Here is an 18,329-nt window from a genome sequence, read left to right on the forward strand (position 1 = left end):
AAAAGGTTAAGACTCCATGTAGATGAGTTGGGTGCCATGCTGTTAGCAGACGAGGAGAGCAGTATTATTCACCAGGTGCACGCCGTCAGCTCTGTAGAAGATTCCATCTTCATGGAGTCATCTCTTGATCCTCATTTACTTGAAGACAGGTAACAGTATCCTAACTGGTGTGATCTTGATATTTTTCCCCTTTGGAAAAAAAAACAAAACTACTTGACACTTAATTCTGAGCTATTTTGTAGCAATTAGTGGTGGGAACTAATGCTTGCAAGAATCCATGAGTTTGGTCTGCAAGACTGTAATCTTGCAGGGGACTTTTGGATGAGAACAGGAATTTGGAGATTTGAGTGGTTGTTCATATTGCTGCATTTCACTTCAGTAGAAACAGAATACATGCCTGTGCTGCAGCATGTGATACTATTACGCAAATTTATATGTACAAAAATATTTGTGTACATTATTACCATAAATGTCTGCTAAACAATATTTTAGACTGGTTTGTATGTTGTAACATTACACAATCAACATTTTACAAATCAGTGTGATAATTCTGTAATTCACATTGTATAGTCAGCTAACACTGTTTTGCACATGGCACATGCACAGAATATGTGTAGTCCAGGGATGTCCAACATGTGGCCCGTGGGGCAGAATCTAGCCCATGGAGCCTTTTCATATGGGCCACAGAGCTGGCAGTGGCGCCATTTTCTGAGCCGCATGTGGCTCTTTAAGGAGCCATTAGTGGTTCCTGCCACTCACTCACTCACTCTGGCTCCCCGCCCTGCTGCGTTGAAAGAGTAGAACTCAACTTAATTGGTTTAATGGCCAGCAGAAGGGATCCAGCAGTTAAACCAATTAAATTGAGTCCCATTATTTCAGTGCAGCTGTGCAGACAGGTGCATGCGCTGCACGTGGGGGAGGGAGTAGGAGGACTAGAGGGAGCCACACAGCCATGCTGAGGAGGAGATGGTGGCTTGGTGAAGGCACAGCTGGGGGAAGCAGCACTTGGAGCTCCTGTGTGACGTAAACTAATCCTGGGTTTGGGGCCGCGAGGGGTTTAAGCTTGGGGGGGCAGCAGTTTGAGTCTGCAAGGGGTTTAAGCTGGGGGGGCCAGTTTGGGGCTGCAAGGGGTGTAAGTCTGGGGGCAGGGAGACAGCAGTTTGGGGCTGTGAGGGGTGTAAGCTGGGGTGTCAGTTTGGGTCTGCAAGGGGTTAGGCCTGGGGACTGGGGCTGGGGACAGGTTTGGGGCTATTTTGCATTCAGCCCCAGAACATGTAAAAAATTACCATGTGGCCCCGATGAAAAAAGGTTGGACACCCCTGGTGTAGTCCTTGTGCTGTAACTGCTTTTCAAGCTTTCAATCAATAACCTATTATTTTCCATATAGTTATAAAAATGTATAAACTAAACTCAGCTGTATTATGCAGGCTGTCTTAAATCCTCTCCATAACAATCGGTTTGAAACTTGCTGTGCTTTAAATTAAGGTCATTGTAGTCACTTTTAACACTTTTATGTACTGCTTTATGGTAAGCTGTCATACTTGATACTATTTTGAAGATGGCTAGTGGTGTTTAACTGAGCATGCTCACAAACTTACTTGTGGTAACAGGGAAACTGGGTCATTGGCTGTCTCTATCCTGTCATGCATACTATGGCTTTTAATGTCATCCAGTCACTTTCAACCTATTATGTTACATTGTTTCTTTTTGTCTTGTCAGTGTCACAGCCTGATCCACTAGTTTTGTTAACAGTTTTCAATTTAGTATTTAACTTCTTGTTGCTTTTTTGTTGTTGTATATTGGGGAGAGATTTGCAAATTGTCATTGCTGTGGTTCTAGCTTTTGGAGAAGTATCTCTTGTCACTTGTCAATTAACTACTTGCAATACAGCACTTTAAATAATGTTGCTTGGAAAGTTTAATTGTGAAAAGCAGAAATATGTGAACTGAGGACTTTTAAAAATATCTTACTAGTATTTCACAGTGTTGAGAGATTTGCTCATTCTGGGCGTGGAATTATTTGCATCAGTTTTCTGTTATTGAATAGTTTTTGTTACTGTTTAAGAAGTCAGTTTGCCCTCCTTACATTTCCAGCTAACTAATGACTCAATCCAGCAGCCCTCTTTGATTTCAGTAGGACTCAATGTGATCAAGGGCTGCAGCATCATTTCCTAAGCCTTTAAGATAAGCACAGATGCTTTCACTGATTAAATCTTAATAACTCTAAAGGTGTGCTGCTTAAGTGTGACAAGTGTTAATAAATTTCCAAAAGCAGATTTTTATTTGTCATAACAAATTGCCTGATGTTCCTGTTGTGAAATTAATTTAATTCTTTATCTTTTTAAACTGCAGGCATGCGACACAAGCAGACCTCAAAAGCTCCACATTTTGGCTTCGAGCAAGTTTTGGTGCTACAATCTTTGCAGTATTGGGTTTTGCCATGTACAGAGCATTATTAAAGCAGCGATGATCTGAAAAGCAGTACGTGGCCCTTACCAAATAAAAAAAAGAACAAATTATATACATTCTGAATGCTTTAAATTCTGCTAGAAATATTTATATATGCAGAGTTACTTTATTAATATTTGTAATTCATGCATAAGATTATTTTAAATTAAAGCTATAACTACAGTATTGCATAATGTTTGGGGAAAATTACATTATAACAGCCAACTAAAATGGCCTAATTTGTGAGGCCAAAAGGGAATGTTGTAAATAATTTGTATATATTAAGGCAGTAAGGCATTACTTCCCAAAAAGTTGTTAGAAATACTGTTCTTAGATGTTTCAACATAGTGAGAGTGTATTATTGGAATTCATTTTCAATAGAGTAGGTTCAACTCAAGGATCATACATGCTCAAGGATTGCTTATTTATTTAATATGCATCTAAAGTTCTTTATTGGGACTACAAGCTATACAAGGCAGAATATATGGCTTTCTTTTTCTTCTTTTAACTGAAGAGCCAGCCAGTTTACCCACTGAACTGTATTTTAAGGAGTCACAGTGGCAGATGTGGCCTAACAATTTTTCTATGTTCCATGACCTTTGACATGTTTAACAATCTAAGAGATTCCTCTTTTAAAAGAAAAAAGTAAACTTTAAAACCTGCCAGACTTCATATGCTTTGTGTAATTCTGTGTTGCTTCACTTTCCACTGTTTTCTAGCCCTTTCAGATCAGATGGCAACAATTTCTACATTATAAATGTTTATAACTCAGAAAGTTGTTGTTTAATTCCTCACTGTAAATCATTCTTGTAAAAGCTGTGTCTGAGGTAGAATTAAAAGAGTACACAGTGCTTTACTCTACTTTTGTGTGTATTGGTTGCTTGGTTCACAGGGGGTGATAGCCCTGGTTGGAATTACCTTTAGAGAGCACCTTTTTGATGGCTCAAGTAATCTAATGAATATAGTATCCTCATAACAAACCTATTTTTTCCATTGCCAGCCTCTTCAAGTATTTCAATAAATAACAGCATACTGTGCCTTGTTCAGATATCTTTATTTTTTTAATTACAGGTATTCTTGATAGTAAAAACCTACCCTTCATCACAGAGAATACTGTAGCAGCCCTTTAAGCTGTCAGTATTTAAATGTCTTGGATGCATCAACTCTTCTGGGTTACACTGCCACTCTATTCACATCAGTGGAGTTATTTCTGATTTTTACCAGAGGAAGATAGGGTTGGGTACTAAGCTCCACTGAAACAAGAGAATACATTGTTAATTCAAGCTGTCTCCAGCACTAACCATATTCCAGTGGGGAAATTAAGAGGTTTTTTTTCCCAAGATTATCTACTCTAAGGTGAGAAATTGCAATCAAAATCTATTGTTGACCAAAAGTTATATTAAAAAGTTCCAGTTTATAGCTGGCTGGTTTTAGCAGGACCTACTATTGGCTGGCACTAGAAGTATGTGTTAATATGCTGGGCTGAGTGAAGAGAGAGATAGGTAGAAAAACAGGGAAGTACTTAGGCTTTTAGTTTCTTATTGTATTTCCTTGTGGTGTAAGCTGGGTTATGGGTTGGGTACAAACTTCATTCAAACTGGAGTGCGACCATGCCCTTTGCTTAAAATTGTGAGAAAGTCTTTAGGGCCACACTTAAAGCAAAGCCTGCTAGAATTTGCTAAGAAACTAGCCCCGGTGGGCGGGGAGGTCCCATTAGATATGGGGTTAGATGTGTGAAAGATGAGACAAACTGAGTGCAGATGAGAACAGATAAAGAGGCTTAGGCAGAGGCAAAAAGTAAGAAAGCCAAGCAGTAACCTATGAGCACAGCATACCCTGTAAAAGGCAAGAGGAATGCCTTTGGATCTGTTGGCCGAAGAAGCTTGAAAACTGCTGCTTTTGTTCCTCCTGTGTTCAGAGGAGCAGGGCTTTGTATATTCCTTGCAGGTAAACAAGACTACATCAAGGAAAATACTAGTCTCCATCAATTTCTCCTTCCAGCTGGAACATCCCTTACAGCCCTGACATTTGACTAGCCAGTTGGGTTGAAAAGAAGCAACACTGCTGTTAACAGTGGGATCTAGTTTCAAAGGAGAGAAGTTGTGAACTGTTACTCCTATTGACCCAAAATGAAGTAAGGGCTGATGAGTTCTGTAAGCATCAAAGGTGGACAAAATAATTTAAAACAAGACTTAGAAGACTCACCAAGGTGGCTATAGGAGCATGAGGAAGACTCCCAAGAAGGGTTGCAGACAGAGGTCAATCCCTGTTGAAGCTTGTGCCACAAAGTTGCTAGGCAGGCTGGGAAGCCCAATTGCAAAGTTTTGGAGCTGGAATGATAGGACAGAGGGAAGAAGTGACAGCATCGCAATGTCATAGAGCAGAAGTCTTTCACGTTAAATAGCGGAAGACAGGCAAGCTTTAGCCAGTTTGGAATTTGCTAACAGAAATGACCTGCTGAAGAGAAATCATGTATTTATGGGTAAAACATAGTGAGGAAGGAAGTGTTAACTTTATAAACCGAGTTAAATAATAGCCATCTGCTAAACTGTAACCAGGCCAGAGAAGAGAAGTGGTGGGGAGAGAAGATGGTGAAAAGTGAGAAAGTTTACTTGCGCCATTCAACGTCAGAAGAATGAAAAGCTCCTGCCCCAGTGGATGTTGTTATAATGGCTGTTGAAGCCGATTTGATTTTTGAAAGCTTCTTAAAGGAAAGAAAAGATAAAATGGCTAGTGCTTTTCTGGAATAAAAGCCTGGTTTGGCGTATAAAGGTAGTCACTGGAAATCTGGTAAAAAGCCTGTTTGGCCTGTAGTCCGAAAAAGGGAAATTAAAGAGAATGTTTTGTTCTAAATTTATGTGGTCATGCATTATAACCTTAGAAATTTCTTTGTGGCACATGTCGAAATTGCATATAAAAGGGTTGAAATGTCTTGGTATTTCATCATAGATATGTTAGAAAAGTAAAATGATTCTTTTGCCGCTTTAAAAGTTGTGTTGCCTTTTTTACTATGTGCTCCCTACTACATAGCCTGCATATTGCAAAAATATATAAAATTAAATATATATCTGGGGAATACATTTTAGTATTTGCTGCTAATACAAAGGACATCCATTTCTTCAGAAAATAGCTGAAGTTATTACTGCTGTCTCATTCTTTCAAGTATTTGCTGTTTCAATTTACACATCTGTTGAAATGTGTAGGATAGGAAGCTACCTTTTAAAAGTGCTGTCATTGCTTTAGTATAAATATTTAAGCAATGTACTTAGTGCATAGTGCCTCAATCTGTATGGAAATATTGGGTGCATAACTACAATGGATTTTAATTTCTTTATAACTTAATAGATTGACATTTTATCAAAATATTTGTAAACTGAGTAAAGAATGTATTGTTGACAAGAATGCCTAGAACAAAGTCTTTTATGTACGTTTTTAACTTCCCTTTTTACTCCAGCGGATTTAATCACAGCAGGAGTGGAAATATTTATCTTAGTTCTGAGAGCTTCTCTATTTTACTGTTAAAAAACTGATTGTGAGATCATGAAATCTAGAAAAAGTGAAACGGGATTCTTTTCTACAGTCTCATTCAGTTTAAGAAAGAAACATGGATTTGTATGACTACAATTCAGAATATATGTGAGCCTTTTGAATATGGCCTCAATTCAGTGCAATTAAGCACATGCTTAAAACCCACTGATGTTCAGTGTGGTAATGTACTAAGTATATGAAAGTTAAACACATGCTTAAGTAATTTGCTGAACAGGAATGGCTGTACGCACCTGCTAAATCTGTATCTATATTCCATATCAGCCTCTAATTCATATTCACTAGCTGCTCTTTTTATTATGTTTTTTAGGACAGCATAGCTGTCTCCTGTTTTGACTCTCCTACTCCTTCCAAAAAAGTCACAAGAGATCTGGTAAATGTTTTCTAATAGCTGCTAAATGGAACATGCTTCCATTTGTAATGTGTAAATACATTCCCAGGCTCCCATATTTAATTCTCAGATTGATTCTGTGAGAGAACCCATCAGTTCTACCCAAAGATAGTGGGAGATGATGCTTGACCCATTTTGAGTTATGGAACAGCATTCATGAGCTATTAGGAGCATGCAGTCTAATTCTTGGTAGCAGGGAGTGGAAATAGGGCTCAGTGGCTAGAATTTTGGAGTCTGGTCCTGGCTGGTCACTGACTTTGAATGACCACGGGCAAACATTTAATCTGTCGTAATCATCAACAACCAAGGCCTCAGCACCTGTTGGTGTCTGACACTGCCCTCACTGTTTCCTTCCATCTTTACCTGTCAGTGTGGAGTGACTTCTGTAGACTAGCTCCACACCAATTTACTATATCATCTGCCCATTCTCCATGGCTTTTGCCTCTCCTATTCAAGCCATCCATTATGCTGAACATCAGGGTCTTCTTGACTTTTCACTTGTAATTTATTCTGAAGATACAACCAAACAGCTGTAGATCCTGTTCTATAACCTTCTGCAGTAGGTTCTCTTTTGGCTTTATCTTTCTATATAATTCCTCATTGGTAACCTGCATCCATCCTATTCTCAGGATCTTTCTGTAACAACTCCTCACCAATGTCAGTATCCTTCTCTTCAAATCTTTCAGTATCACCCATGTCTCACATCCGTACAACATGCTGCTGAGTACACACATTTTCAAGATGCTCAGCTTCGTTCCTAAGCTACTCACTTCGCTTTTTCAGATCTTATCCATTGCCTTCAAGCTTCCTCTGGCTTTTGCTATTCTAGTCACTATTTCCTTCTTACAACAATCTAGATTACGGTTTCCCAAACTGGGGGGGCGTGAAGAAATTCCAGGGGCGGGGTCTGAGGTGACCCAGACCCTCAATATTTCCCCCCACCTGAAGGAGGAGCCAGACTTTGCTTCTGGCTCTCAGACTTTGCCATTTTACATGGGTGACTCAGTGCAACCTCTATAAAAAGCAGGCAGCTGGTGAAGACTCAGGTGGAGCTAGCTGCCTTCTGCAAACATGAGTGAGTGTAGGCTGGGGCAGGAGGAGGAGGAGGATGGGATTAGATGGGAGGCTGGGGGTGCCTGGCTCAGGCAAAGGGAATGGGGACAGGGTAAGAGTGGGGGGCTGGTGGTGCCTGGCTTTATGGGATGGGAGGGGCTCAGGCAGGCAGCAGCTCACAGGGCTTGCGAGGATTGGGTGGCTGGCTGAGTCTCAGTGCTTGGGCATCTGGCCCCAACATCTCAGGGTTCAGGTGGCTCAGGCTGGTGGCTGTCCCCAGCAGCACAGGGCTTGGGTGGCTCAGGCTGCCAGGTGGGTGCCAGGCCCCAGCAGCACAGGGCTTAGGTGGTTCAGGCTGCCGGGTGGGTAGCTGGCCCCATCAGCATGGGGCTCGGGTGGCTCAGGCTGGCAGGTGGGCAGCTGGCCCCAGTAGCGTGGGGCTCGGGCAGCTTAGGATGGTAGGAGGGCAGCTGTCCATGGCAGTGTGGGACTTGGGTGGGCAGCTTGGGCAGCTGGCCCACAACTGGGGCAGGGGAATGGTGGGCAGGCAGCCAGAGCTGGCAGTGCAGGTCTCAGGCAGGTGGCTGGCGGGCAGGTGGGTGGGTGGCAGGCCCTGGCAGTGCAGGGCTTGGGTGGGTGCCTCTGGCAGCGCAGGTCTCGTGCGGGCAGGTGGCTGTCACAGTCAGCTCCGGTAGCTGGCATGGGGCTCAGGCAGCTGGGGCTGGACCAGGCACCTGCAAGGGGCCAAGAAAAGTTATTTGTGCTTATTTTTAATTTTAAGTAACATTTTTATATCAAGTTTTTGTGTTTATTTTAAATTATGGATTTGAATTTTTTGTTAAAATGGGGGTTGGATGATGGTAAAAAAGTGGCGGGGGGGCGTGAGGTTTTCTCAAAAATCAAGAGGGGGATGTGACGCCGAAAAGTTTGGGAACCACTGATCTAGTTCGTACGTCATGTTGCTCCCCAGATATGTGAACTCTTCGTTCTCTAGTTCGATCCCATCTCTAGTTTGATCCCATCTACAGGCTTGGGACTGGCATGAAACCCCTAGAGGCTTCACGGCAGAGTTTTAATCTCTGTGCCTTAGTATAAATCTGTCTGAAATGCTGAGACTTAATCTTTGTAAGATGCTTAGAGATCTTCTCGTAGAGCATATGGATGTATGAGGTTTTTCTAAATTGAAATTCCACCAGAAGCAGATGAAAGGGGAGTGGTGATGGCCCAAAAGGTTCTAGATGTGTCAGTGGAGACTTAGAAAGTGCTCAGCATGCATGAGCTCCATGATTCTTATTGGGAGCTGTTGGAATGTAAGCACCCCAGAAAGTCTGCCCAGTCAGATAGTCTTATAACTCTGCACCATACTTACTGAGGCTAACATTTTCATTTGTAACTAGACCTGATTCCCACCTATTGTGACAGCCAATAAGTTTTGACTTTTGTGTTAAAGGAGTACGCAAAAGAAAAATCTGCCTCTGGGGGAGTCTGCTGATGTGTAGGAGAAATTAAATCATATTAGGGCAACCATATCTCCCTGTCCCAAATACGGGACAGGGAGCTATGTGGGGAGAGGCGGCTCCTCCCGGCTCTGTCAAGCCCTGGGGAGCCAGGAAGCAGGTGGCAGCCGCCAATACTCCCTGGGAGGTCTGGGGAAGCTACAGCCACCAGCCCTACCCCAGAGCCCTGGGGAAGCGGCAGCCCCTGGCACTCCCCATATTAGATGCAGGTGCCTGAACCAGCACATTCTCTGTCAAAAATTCAAGATGGTCAAGTTAGCCACTATTATCCCCCTTCTGCAAAGAGGGGACTGGCTGTCCACTCTCAACCTACAAGATGCATATGTCCATATATCCGTTCACCCAGCACAGAGGAAGTTCCTCAGATTCATCACAGCATATCAACATTACCAATACAGGGTGTTTCCTTTCAGCTTGCATGGGAACAGGGTGGTTGCTAACAGGAGGAAGTTTTGAGAGGGGCTCTCCTGGGGAAGGAGGAGGCAAACTACAGCACCTTTGGGTGAGTGGCTCTCTGGAGTGTGTGGGTTCCTGGGTTTGGGGGTTCTGCTCCTGGGTTTGTCTGTTTGTTTGGAGTGCTGTGCTGTCTGTTTGTTTGAAAGGCCACGTGCTCAGGCTGCGTGCCGATTGCCTGAGCGGTAGTCAGAGGGAGGGGCTCTCTCAGGTAGGCCAGAGCTCTAAAGCCCTGCTGGCAAGCGACCAGGGAGGATGTGACTGGGTGCATGCAAACAGGGTGGTTGCTAACAGCAGGGAGTTTTGAGAGGGGAGTTTAGAGGGGGAGCTTAGAGGGAGCTAGTTACTACTTCAGGTGTAAGAGGCAGCATCATCTCGAACTGCTGGCTGGAGCTGAGGGACCCGCTGCAGCATGAGGAGCAAGGGGGGGCGCGAGATCAAGGGATGTCAGTGGTGGGCAAGTGGTTTGGGGGTGTCTGGTATGGCTGTGAGGATGGCAGCACCCATGGAGGCTGCTTGCGGCGTGCTGGCCCAGATTGCATGGCTTCCAGGCCCAGTCTTGCGCTCCCTGCATGCACCCACCGCACCAGATCTGTGGGGCTCCAGGGACAGCCGTAGCCAGATGAAGAGTTGGTAGCTTTGGCTGGGACCCAGGGTGCGGCTGGGCTGCGAGATTGGCGACTTCCTGGAGGACATGGGGCTGCAGCAGCGTGTGGCCAGGTGCGGAGAGGCCAGGGGTAGGGGGACCTGGGGGAAATGAGAACTGATAGGGGGCAGTGTGGTGCAGTCGGGAGACATGGGAGTGGATGGGGGAAAAGGGGACAGGGAGGAAGGATCTGGGGGGTGATGGTAGCCGATGAGAGGCAGAGGGGTGGGGAGGGGGGTCCTGGGGAGGCGAGGTGGTCGTCACGGGGAGCTTTGGGGACATGTGGCACCAGGGAGGTGCAAGAGGTAGTGGGACCGTACCCACGTTCTCCATGCCCCACTGCCTTGTGGGTTATCCTGGAAAGGAGCAAGGCTAAGGGAGTAAACCCTGACAGAAAATCCGGAGGGGAGTCCTAAGGCGGTTCTGTGCCAACTTCTGGCATTGACCTGGCAACTCCTGCAGCTGAGCTGGTACCAGACGTAGAGGTTATCCTCTCCTTTGGACTATATCAGTAAAGCCGAGAGGGGAACACTGGTGTCTGGGCAGCCCAGGGTCCCAATCATCGCCCAAGCTCGCGCCTGGAGAGGTACTCCAGCATCGCTAACAGCGTTGAACCAACACGGGAGGTAACAGATACCGGTTATAAGCTCTTGCTCGAATGGCATAGAGAATGAGCGCCAGGGGTTGCCTCCGACGGTGGGAGAGATCCTCGAATCTCACTGGGCAGTCACTGCCTGCCTCAAGCTGGGCAGCCCCCAGCCAATAGGGTACTGTCCCGCCACAGTTCACCTGCCTCACTGGGTGCGTGAGGCTTAAGGTTCCCAAACCTGACAAGTGACCTGAAAGCTGAGCACCAGGCAAACCAATAAGAAAATCAACAAGAAAAGGAAACCATCAAAGTTTTAAGCTTGCTTGCTGGAATGTGCGGACCATGCTGACAGGTCTGACTGAAGATCTTCAGGACATCAGCGACACCCAAAAGACCGCTGTCATCAATGAGGAACTGAAGAGGCTCCAAGTTGACATTGCTGCTCTGCAAGAGACACGTCTTGCAGATTCGGGATCTCTAAAGGAAAAGCACTACACCTTTTTCTGGCAGGGTAAAGCCGAAGAAGAACCCAGGGAGCATGGTGTTGGCTTCGCCATCAGAAACACCCTTCTAGAAATGGTGGAATTAGTCATGGGTGGATCAGAAGGACTCCTTCAGGTCATACTTGAAACTCGCGCTGGTTCTGTCCACCTGATCAGCGCTTACGCCCCAACCCAGTATGCCGCACCAGAAGTAAAAGACAAGTTTTATGACGTGCTTACTGCTGCCATAACGCAAATACCTGCTCATGAACAACTGTACATTCTGGGTGACTTCAGTGCGAGAGTTGGACTTCTTGGCCTTCCTGCTTAGGCCATTTTGGTGTGGGAAAAATGAATGAAAATGGTCAGCGTCTTCTCGAACTCTGCATGTACCACAATCTGTGCATCACAAACACATTTTTCCAAACCAAGCTACAGCACAGTGTCATGGAGACAGCCACGCTCAAAACGCTGGCATCAACTAGATGTGGCTATTGCTAGATGTGATAACCTCAAAAATGTCCTTCTGACACGCAGCTATCATAGTGCTGACTGCGATACAGATCACTCGTTAGTTTGCTCCAAACTCAAGGTGATTCCCAAGAAGCTGCACCGCTCTAAACCAACTGGAAGGCCCCACATCGATGCCAGAAAGATGGCTAACTCAGAGAGAGCTGAAAAGTTTAGAGTGATCCTCGAGGAGAATGTGCGCAGCAACCCTGGGGGTGCCGATGTGACATCCAGATGGCAGCATCTGAGGGATACAATGTACAACACGGCCTTGTCGGTGTTTGGAAGAAGAGCTAGAAACACGAATGACTGGTTCGAAGCTAACTCCAAAGAGATGATTCCAGCCATTGAAAAAAAGCGCACTGCACTCCTGGAGTACAAACGTTCGCCAAGCCAGAATACCCTGCAAGCGCTCAGAGCAGCCAGAAAAACAGTACAGCAGACGGCCAGGCACTGTGCCAACAACTACTGGCTCGAGCTATGCAGCAGCATCCAGACCAGTGCTGACTTTGGTAACCTCAGGGGAATGTACGAGGGCATCAAGAAGGCATTAGGACCCACCCAGAACAAGATGGCACCTCTGAAATCCAAATCTGGTGAAGTCATCACTGACAAAGTCAAACATATGGAGCGCTGGGTCGAGCACTACTCCGAGCTGTACTCACGCGAGAACATTGTGGTCAACTCAGCCCTTGATGCCATCGAACTCTTACCAGTAATGGATGAACTGGACCAGGAACCAACTGTGGATGAACTGAAGAAAGCCATCGACAACATTGCAGTAGGAAAGGCCCCGGGGCCAGGATGGTATACCACCAGAGGTAATCAAGTGTGCCACGGACACTCTCGTGGAACCCCTACATGAGCTACTGTGCCTGTGCTGGAGAGGGGGAGAGGTTCCACAGGACATGCGCAACGCTAACATCGTAACCTTGTATAAGAACAAAGGAGACAGAAGCGACTGCAACAATTACCATGGAATCTCCCTCCTAAGTATCACTGGTAAACTGTTCGTTCGCATCATCCTCGGCAGACTCCAGAAGATTGCTGAGAGGGTGTATCCTGAATCACAGTGCGGATTCCATGCAGAGATATCTACCGTTGACATGGTCTTCTCTCTGAGGCAGCTGCAGGAGAAATGCAGGGAGCAGAGGAAGCCACTCTATATTGCCTTCATCGACCTAACCAAGGCCTTCGACTTGGTCAGCAGAGATGGACTGTTCAAACTGCTCCACAAGATAGGATGTCCGCCACGGTTACTCAAGATGATCCAGTCTTTCCACGAAGACATGAGAGGAACTGTCCAATACGATGGCACATTATCGGTTGCTTTCAGCATCAGGAGCGGCGTCAAACAAGGATGCATACTTGCTCCGACACTGTTTGGGATCTTCTTCGCACTCCTCCTTAAACCTTTGGATCTTCAACAGAGGGCATCTTTTTGCACACAAGATCTCATGGGAAACTGTTTAATCTTGCAAGGCTGAAAGCTAAATCTAAGGTGCGGGAAGTCCTCATCAGAGAGACGCTGTTCGCAGATGACGCTGCTGTCGTGTCATACACCGAAGACCAGCTTCAGAAGCTGCTAGATCGGTTCTCCAAAGCATGCAAGGACTTTGGGCTCTCCATCAGCCTAAAGAAGACAAATGTACTTGCTCAGGACGTTGCTGTTTCTCCATCAATCAGCATTGACAACTATACGTTAGAGGTCATCCACGAGTTCATTTACCTCAGGTCCACCATCACTGACACCCTGTCCTTGGAGACTGAGCTAAATAGGAGGATTGGTAAAGCAGCCACAACTCTGTCCAGACTCAACGAGAGAGTGTGGAATAACAACAAGCTGTACACTCACACCAAAATGCAAGTCTACAGAGCCTGCATCCTCAGCACCCTCCTTTACGGCAGCGAGACTTGGACCCTGTACGCCTGCCAGGAAATGAGGCTGAATGTCTTCCACTTGCGCTGCCTCAGGCGCATCCTTGGAATATCGTGGAAGGACAGAGTGTCCAACACCGCCGTCCTTGAGCAAGCTGGAATCCCAACTATGCACACCCTCCTCAGGCAGCGGCGGCTCCGCTGGCTTGGCCACGTCCACAGGATGAATGATGGAAGGATCCCAAAAGACATCCTGTATGGAGAGCTAGCCTCTGGCAAAAGACCTCCTGGACGCCCCCAGCTGCGCTACAAAGATGTTTGCAAGAGGGACCTCAGGGAAGTAGACATCGAGCCAGACAGTTGGGAGGAGCTGGCAGATGATTGCAGCAGACGGAGGCAGGAACTATACAAGGGCCTTCAGAAGGGTGAGTTGAGGATCACACGGCTAGCAAAGGAGAAGTGAGCCCACAGAAAGCACAGCAAGGACCTGCCAGACATCCATTACATATGCAAGAGATGCAGCAGGGACTGTCACTCTCATGTGGGTCTTCACAGTCACAGCTGACACTGCAAATGAGGATGCCAAACGGAACTATGAAGGGCGCGATCCATAGTCTACGTAGACTGAAGGATGCTGCTGCTGCTGCTACTACTACTACTACTACTACCACCACCACCACCTTTCGGCCTATGTACAGCACTGAGGGTCTTTTCGAAGGTGCTGGTGGTGGTCACTGCATTCCTGAGAGCAAAGGCAATGATCATCTTTCCTTATCTAGACAATTGCCTGATAAGGGGCCAATCCCGGGCACAGAACAAGCAAGCATTGTCATTTACCAGGACTCTCTTCTCCAGCCTTGGCCTGTGCATAAACCTTCAAAAGTGCACGCTTGCACCGAACCCAAGATACAAATTCATAGGGGCGCTCCTAGGCTGCCAGTGTGCTATAGCCTCTCTCCCACCACACTGGCTGAAGACAATACAAAACCTTGCCACGAGCCTGCAACTTTCACCAACCATACCAACCAGGCAGTGCCTATGCCATGTAGGTCACTTGGCAACAGCAGTATTAGTGGTACACACATTTGCGAATGAGACCCATGCAGGCACGGTTCAGAGTAGTAGCCAGGTCCCACTCACACCCGGTGAACAAGTCACTGAGCCTCCCAGCCAAGGTCAGGAGCTTCCTCACATGATGGATGCAAGCCAGCATTGTGTGTATAGGGGTGCCTTTCCAGAGACGTCCTCCTACTCTCATGATCACGTCAGATGCCTCCCTCTTGGGATAGGGTGCTCCATCTCAGAGACCAATTAGCCCAGGATACATGGTTCCCAAACGAGCAACTGCAACACATCAATCTCCTAGAGCTGAGAGCTGTTCAGTGTGTGTGCATGTAAGTCTCCACCCAGAGCTCCAACACTACAATACACGTACTAACAGACAATACAACAGCCGTGCAGTATATAAACAAACAGGGTGGTATGTTCAAAACACCTCTGCCAGAAAGTAATACTACTCTGGGAGTGGTGTATCCTGCGTCAGAGCCACATTGACGTGACTCACATGCCGGGCAAGAACAACATACTGGCAGACAAGCTCAGTCTCATTTTCTCAACAGACCATGAGTGGGAAATCAACAAGTTCTCTATCCACCACGTTTTCCACACTTGGGGCTTCCCAATGATGGGGAAGCTGTTTGCTACAGCTGCCAACATTCTCTGCCCCCTTTATTTTGCTCCAGACTTGGAATAGGCTGCAGTTCTCTAGGGGATGCATTCAACATCCACATCCACCTTTAATGTACGCGTTCCCACCGACACCCCTTATTCAGAGGGTGAGATAAGACAGGATGGAGCTCGGCTCTTCCTCCTAGCACACAGATGTCCCGGACAAACCTGGTTCCCTGACTTGCTGCTTCTGTCCAGGTGTCCTCCTCACTGCTTCCCTCCTGCTCCAACGCGCCTCACTCAACAGAACAGCTTGATTTGCCACCCAGCCATTGATCATCTGCACCTGCGTGCATGGTACCTGCATGGCTGATGGACCTGGAGCTCCTACGCCCACCACAGGTTCTCATGATCCTGGAAAACAGCAGAAGAACAAGAACAAGAAAGACTTATTCTCAGAAGTGGCAGCATTTTATATAATGGTGCCAATCACTATCATGTGACCCTGTGCAATCGGGTTCCACAAATACTCACTCACTTGGCCCATCTGCAACAAATGAACCTATCAGTAAGCACCATCAGGGTCCACATAGCTGCCATATCGGCATTCCACCTGCCAATTCGAGTGTTCAGTCTTTACTCACCCTTCAGTCAAACGATCCTGAGGGGCCTTCAAAACCTGTTTCCCCCGATTTAAGAACCCAACACTGGCATGGGACCTTTAATTTAAGTTTTTACATCTCTCTTGGGGAAACCCTTTGAACCATTGGCCACCTGCTCCCGGCTACATCTCTCTGTGAAGGTAGCTTTCCTTGAGGCAATAATATCAGCATGCAGGGTACCAGAGATCAGCGCTCTCATGTCAGAGCCTGCCTACACAACCTTTTACAAAGACGAAGTGCCACTATGTACATGCCCTAAGTTCCTCCTGAAAGTGCTCACCTTGTTCCACTGGAATGAAAGAGTCTACCTACCAGTATTCTTCCCCAAACACACACCAATGACAAGCACAGGCCCCTGCATACCCTGGACATTCACCCAACACTAGCCTTTTACCAGCAAGGAACATGAGGTTCCCATAAGACAACTCCACTGTTTGTCTTCATGGCCAACAGATCCTGTGACATTCCCATTTCCAAACAGAGACTCCCTGAACGGATTTCCAGCTGCTTAAGACTTGCTTATGCTAACACGGATAAACAGCCTCCTGCTAATCTTCGTGCACATTCCACGTGGGCAATGGCCGCATCTACCACCTTTCTCCAGGGCGTATCCACAGAAGACATATGCAGAGCGGCAATGTGGGCCTCTGCACATACTTTTACCCATCACAATGCCATACAATCCTACTCTGACTCTCAGACCAAGTTTGGCCACTCCATTCTATTATCAGCCGACCCATAAAATCTGAAGGTCCCACCTCTGAACCTCAGAACGGCTCTGTAGTCACCTAAGGTGGAGTACCCCAGGGACCCTCGAAGAAGGAGAGGTTACTTGTGTGATGAAGTGGGGAATACCTGTGTGTATGTGAGTGGCTCACAGAGGGTGTGGGGCTCCTGCTGAGGGTAACCTTGATGACCAGGTAACACCTTTGTACTGCAGACAAAGGAGGAGGTGGAGCCTGAGGGGTTTGAATTGGAGCTGGGATTTGGGAAGCAGTTAGTCTGGGCTGAGGGGGAGAGAGACAAAGGAGGGGGCCAGGCCCCAGCTCTGGGGGCCCCTCGGGGCCTCCTCTCCCCAACATGGATTGGACTGGCTGTCTCTGCCTGCTGTACTGACTCCTCTGTACGACGCTGTGTCCTGTCAGCTAATAAACCTGCTGTTTTCCTGCTGAGTGAGAGACTCTCCTGCCTGCGGACAGGGTGCAGAGCTTGGGGGACCCCAGAACTCCATCACACTGGTGTCAGGAGTGGGATGTTCTGCACCCCGAGGATGGAGCATCCAGCAGTAAGTGACCGGGGCCCCGGAAGGAGTGGGGCCTGCGAGACCCAGGTGTGCTGAAGGGCAGTGAGGTGCAGCTCCCCAAGGCGGAGGGGCCTGCGGCCGAACCCAAGCAACTGCGGTTGTGGTTCTCGAGAGGGGGTGCCACACCCGAGCAGGGGTTACTCCTGGGAATCTGTTGGAGTCGGTCCCAGAAGGTGGAGGGGCTGAGGGCCCAACCCCCAGAAAACAAGTGACCTACAAGGAGGCTGACGCTGAATGAGTTCTTCCCAAGACAGTGTGCTCATGGTCCTTGATAGTGGGTGTCACACTGAAGAAGGGGTTCCTCTGAGAGTCTGTTGGAGTCGGTCCCAGAGGGCAGAGGGGCCTACGGCCTAACCCCGGGGAGCTTGTGACCCGCAAGGAGCCTGGCACACTGAAGGGATTCTTCCAGGAATCGTGGGGTGCAGAGGGCATCAGCCTGAGAGCCTGCAACCACGCTGAGCAACTCCGCTGTGAAGTGGCAGCACCTGGAAACTGAATCGAGATTAAAGAAGCTGAACAAGGCAGCGTGGATGTGCAGTGGCGGAGCTGAGGGCTGGGGAGAATCCTGCAGAGGTGAGCCCGGATCGGGGCAGGGAACCCTGGACTGCATGGAGTTCTGAACCGAGTGGCCTGCCACAGCTCAAGGAGGGAAGGAGCAATTCCAACCCATCATCTAATAGTGGCCAAGACAGACCTGTGAAGAGTTTTCCAGGCCTGGGCCAAGGAAGGTCCCTGTGTGTCTGTGCAGGAAAGCAGCTGATCCACTGGGAATGGCAAGTTGTCTGTGAGAGAAGCTGCTTCACCTTCTGTGTGTGTGTGTGGAGACCAGCCGGGGAGCTGGGACAAAGGAGAGAGTGTCTCCCATTGTCTGTCTGTGTTGAACAGCAGCAGCAGCAGCCTGGGGAGAGAGCAGAGCCTGCGTTTGGAAAAGGTGCCAATGAGGAAACTAGCCCATTGTCTGAGGAAGATTCACCAGCCTGGGGTGGCTGGAGAAGGATCCACCAGAAAAGAGCATTCCAGGTGTGTCTCTGAATCCAGCCATGGGGGCTGGAGCAGAGGGAATGGCTCTGGGATGGGCAGTGGTGTCCCTGCTAAGGACACTGGTCCTTGGTGCAAGAAAAGTGCTTCTGTTTCTGGGGAAGTGAATCCTTTGCCTGATTCTGTGGGGGCTCAAGATGGAGCCA

The 18,329-nt window shown here is 47.5% G+C and overlaps 1 protein-coding gene across 4 annotated transcripts in view; it reads left to right on the top strand.

Moving 5' to 3' along the window:
* The window catches only part of RHOT1 (ras homolog family member T1), a 63,624-nt gene extending 60,316 nt beyond the window's left edge, over positions 1-3,308 (top strand). For 3 of the 4 annotated variants that reach the window (XM_075014231.1, XM_075014235.1, XM_075014233.1), the window contains one exon: positions 2,352-3,308. In XM_075014231.1, the coding sequence (XP_074870332.1) occupies positions 2,352-2,469 (118 nt within the window). In that variant the 3' untranslated portion in view covers positions 2,470-3,308. Of the gene's footprint in view, positions 1-5; positions 150-2,351 lie in introns of all 4 variants that reach the window. The other variant, XM_075014230.1, reaches the window with a different exon arrangement.
* Positions 3,309-18,329: the final 15,021 nt, after the last annotated feature.

This window comes from Carettochelys insculpta, chromosome 20 (assembly GCF_033958435.1).
Source record: "Carettochelys insculpta isolate YL-2023 chromosome 20, ASM3395843v1, whole genome shotgun sequence".
In the NCBI taxonomy this organism is placed as follows: domain Eukaryota; kingdom Metazoa; phylum Chordata; order Testudines; family Carettochelyidae; genus Carettochelys; species Carettochelys insculpta.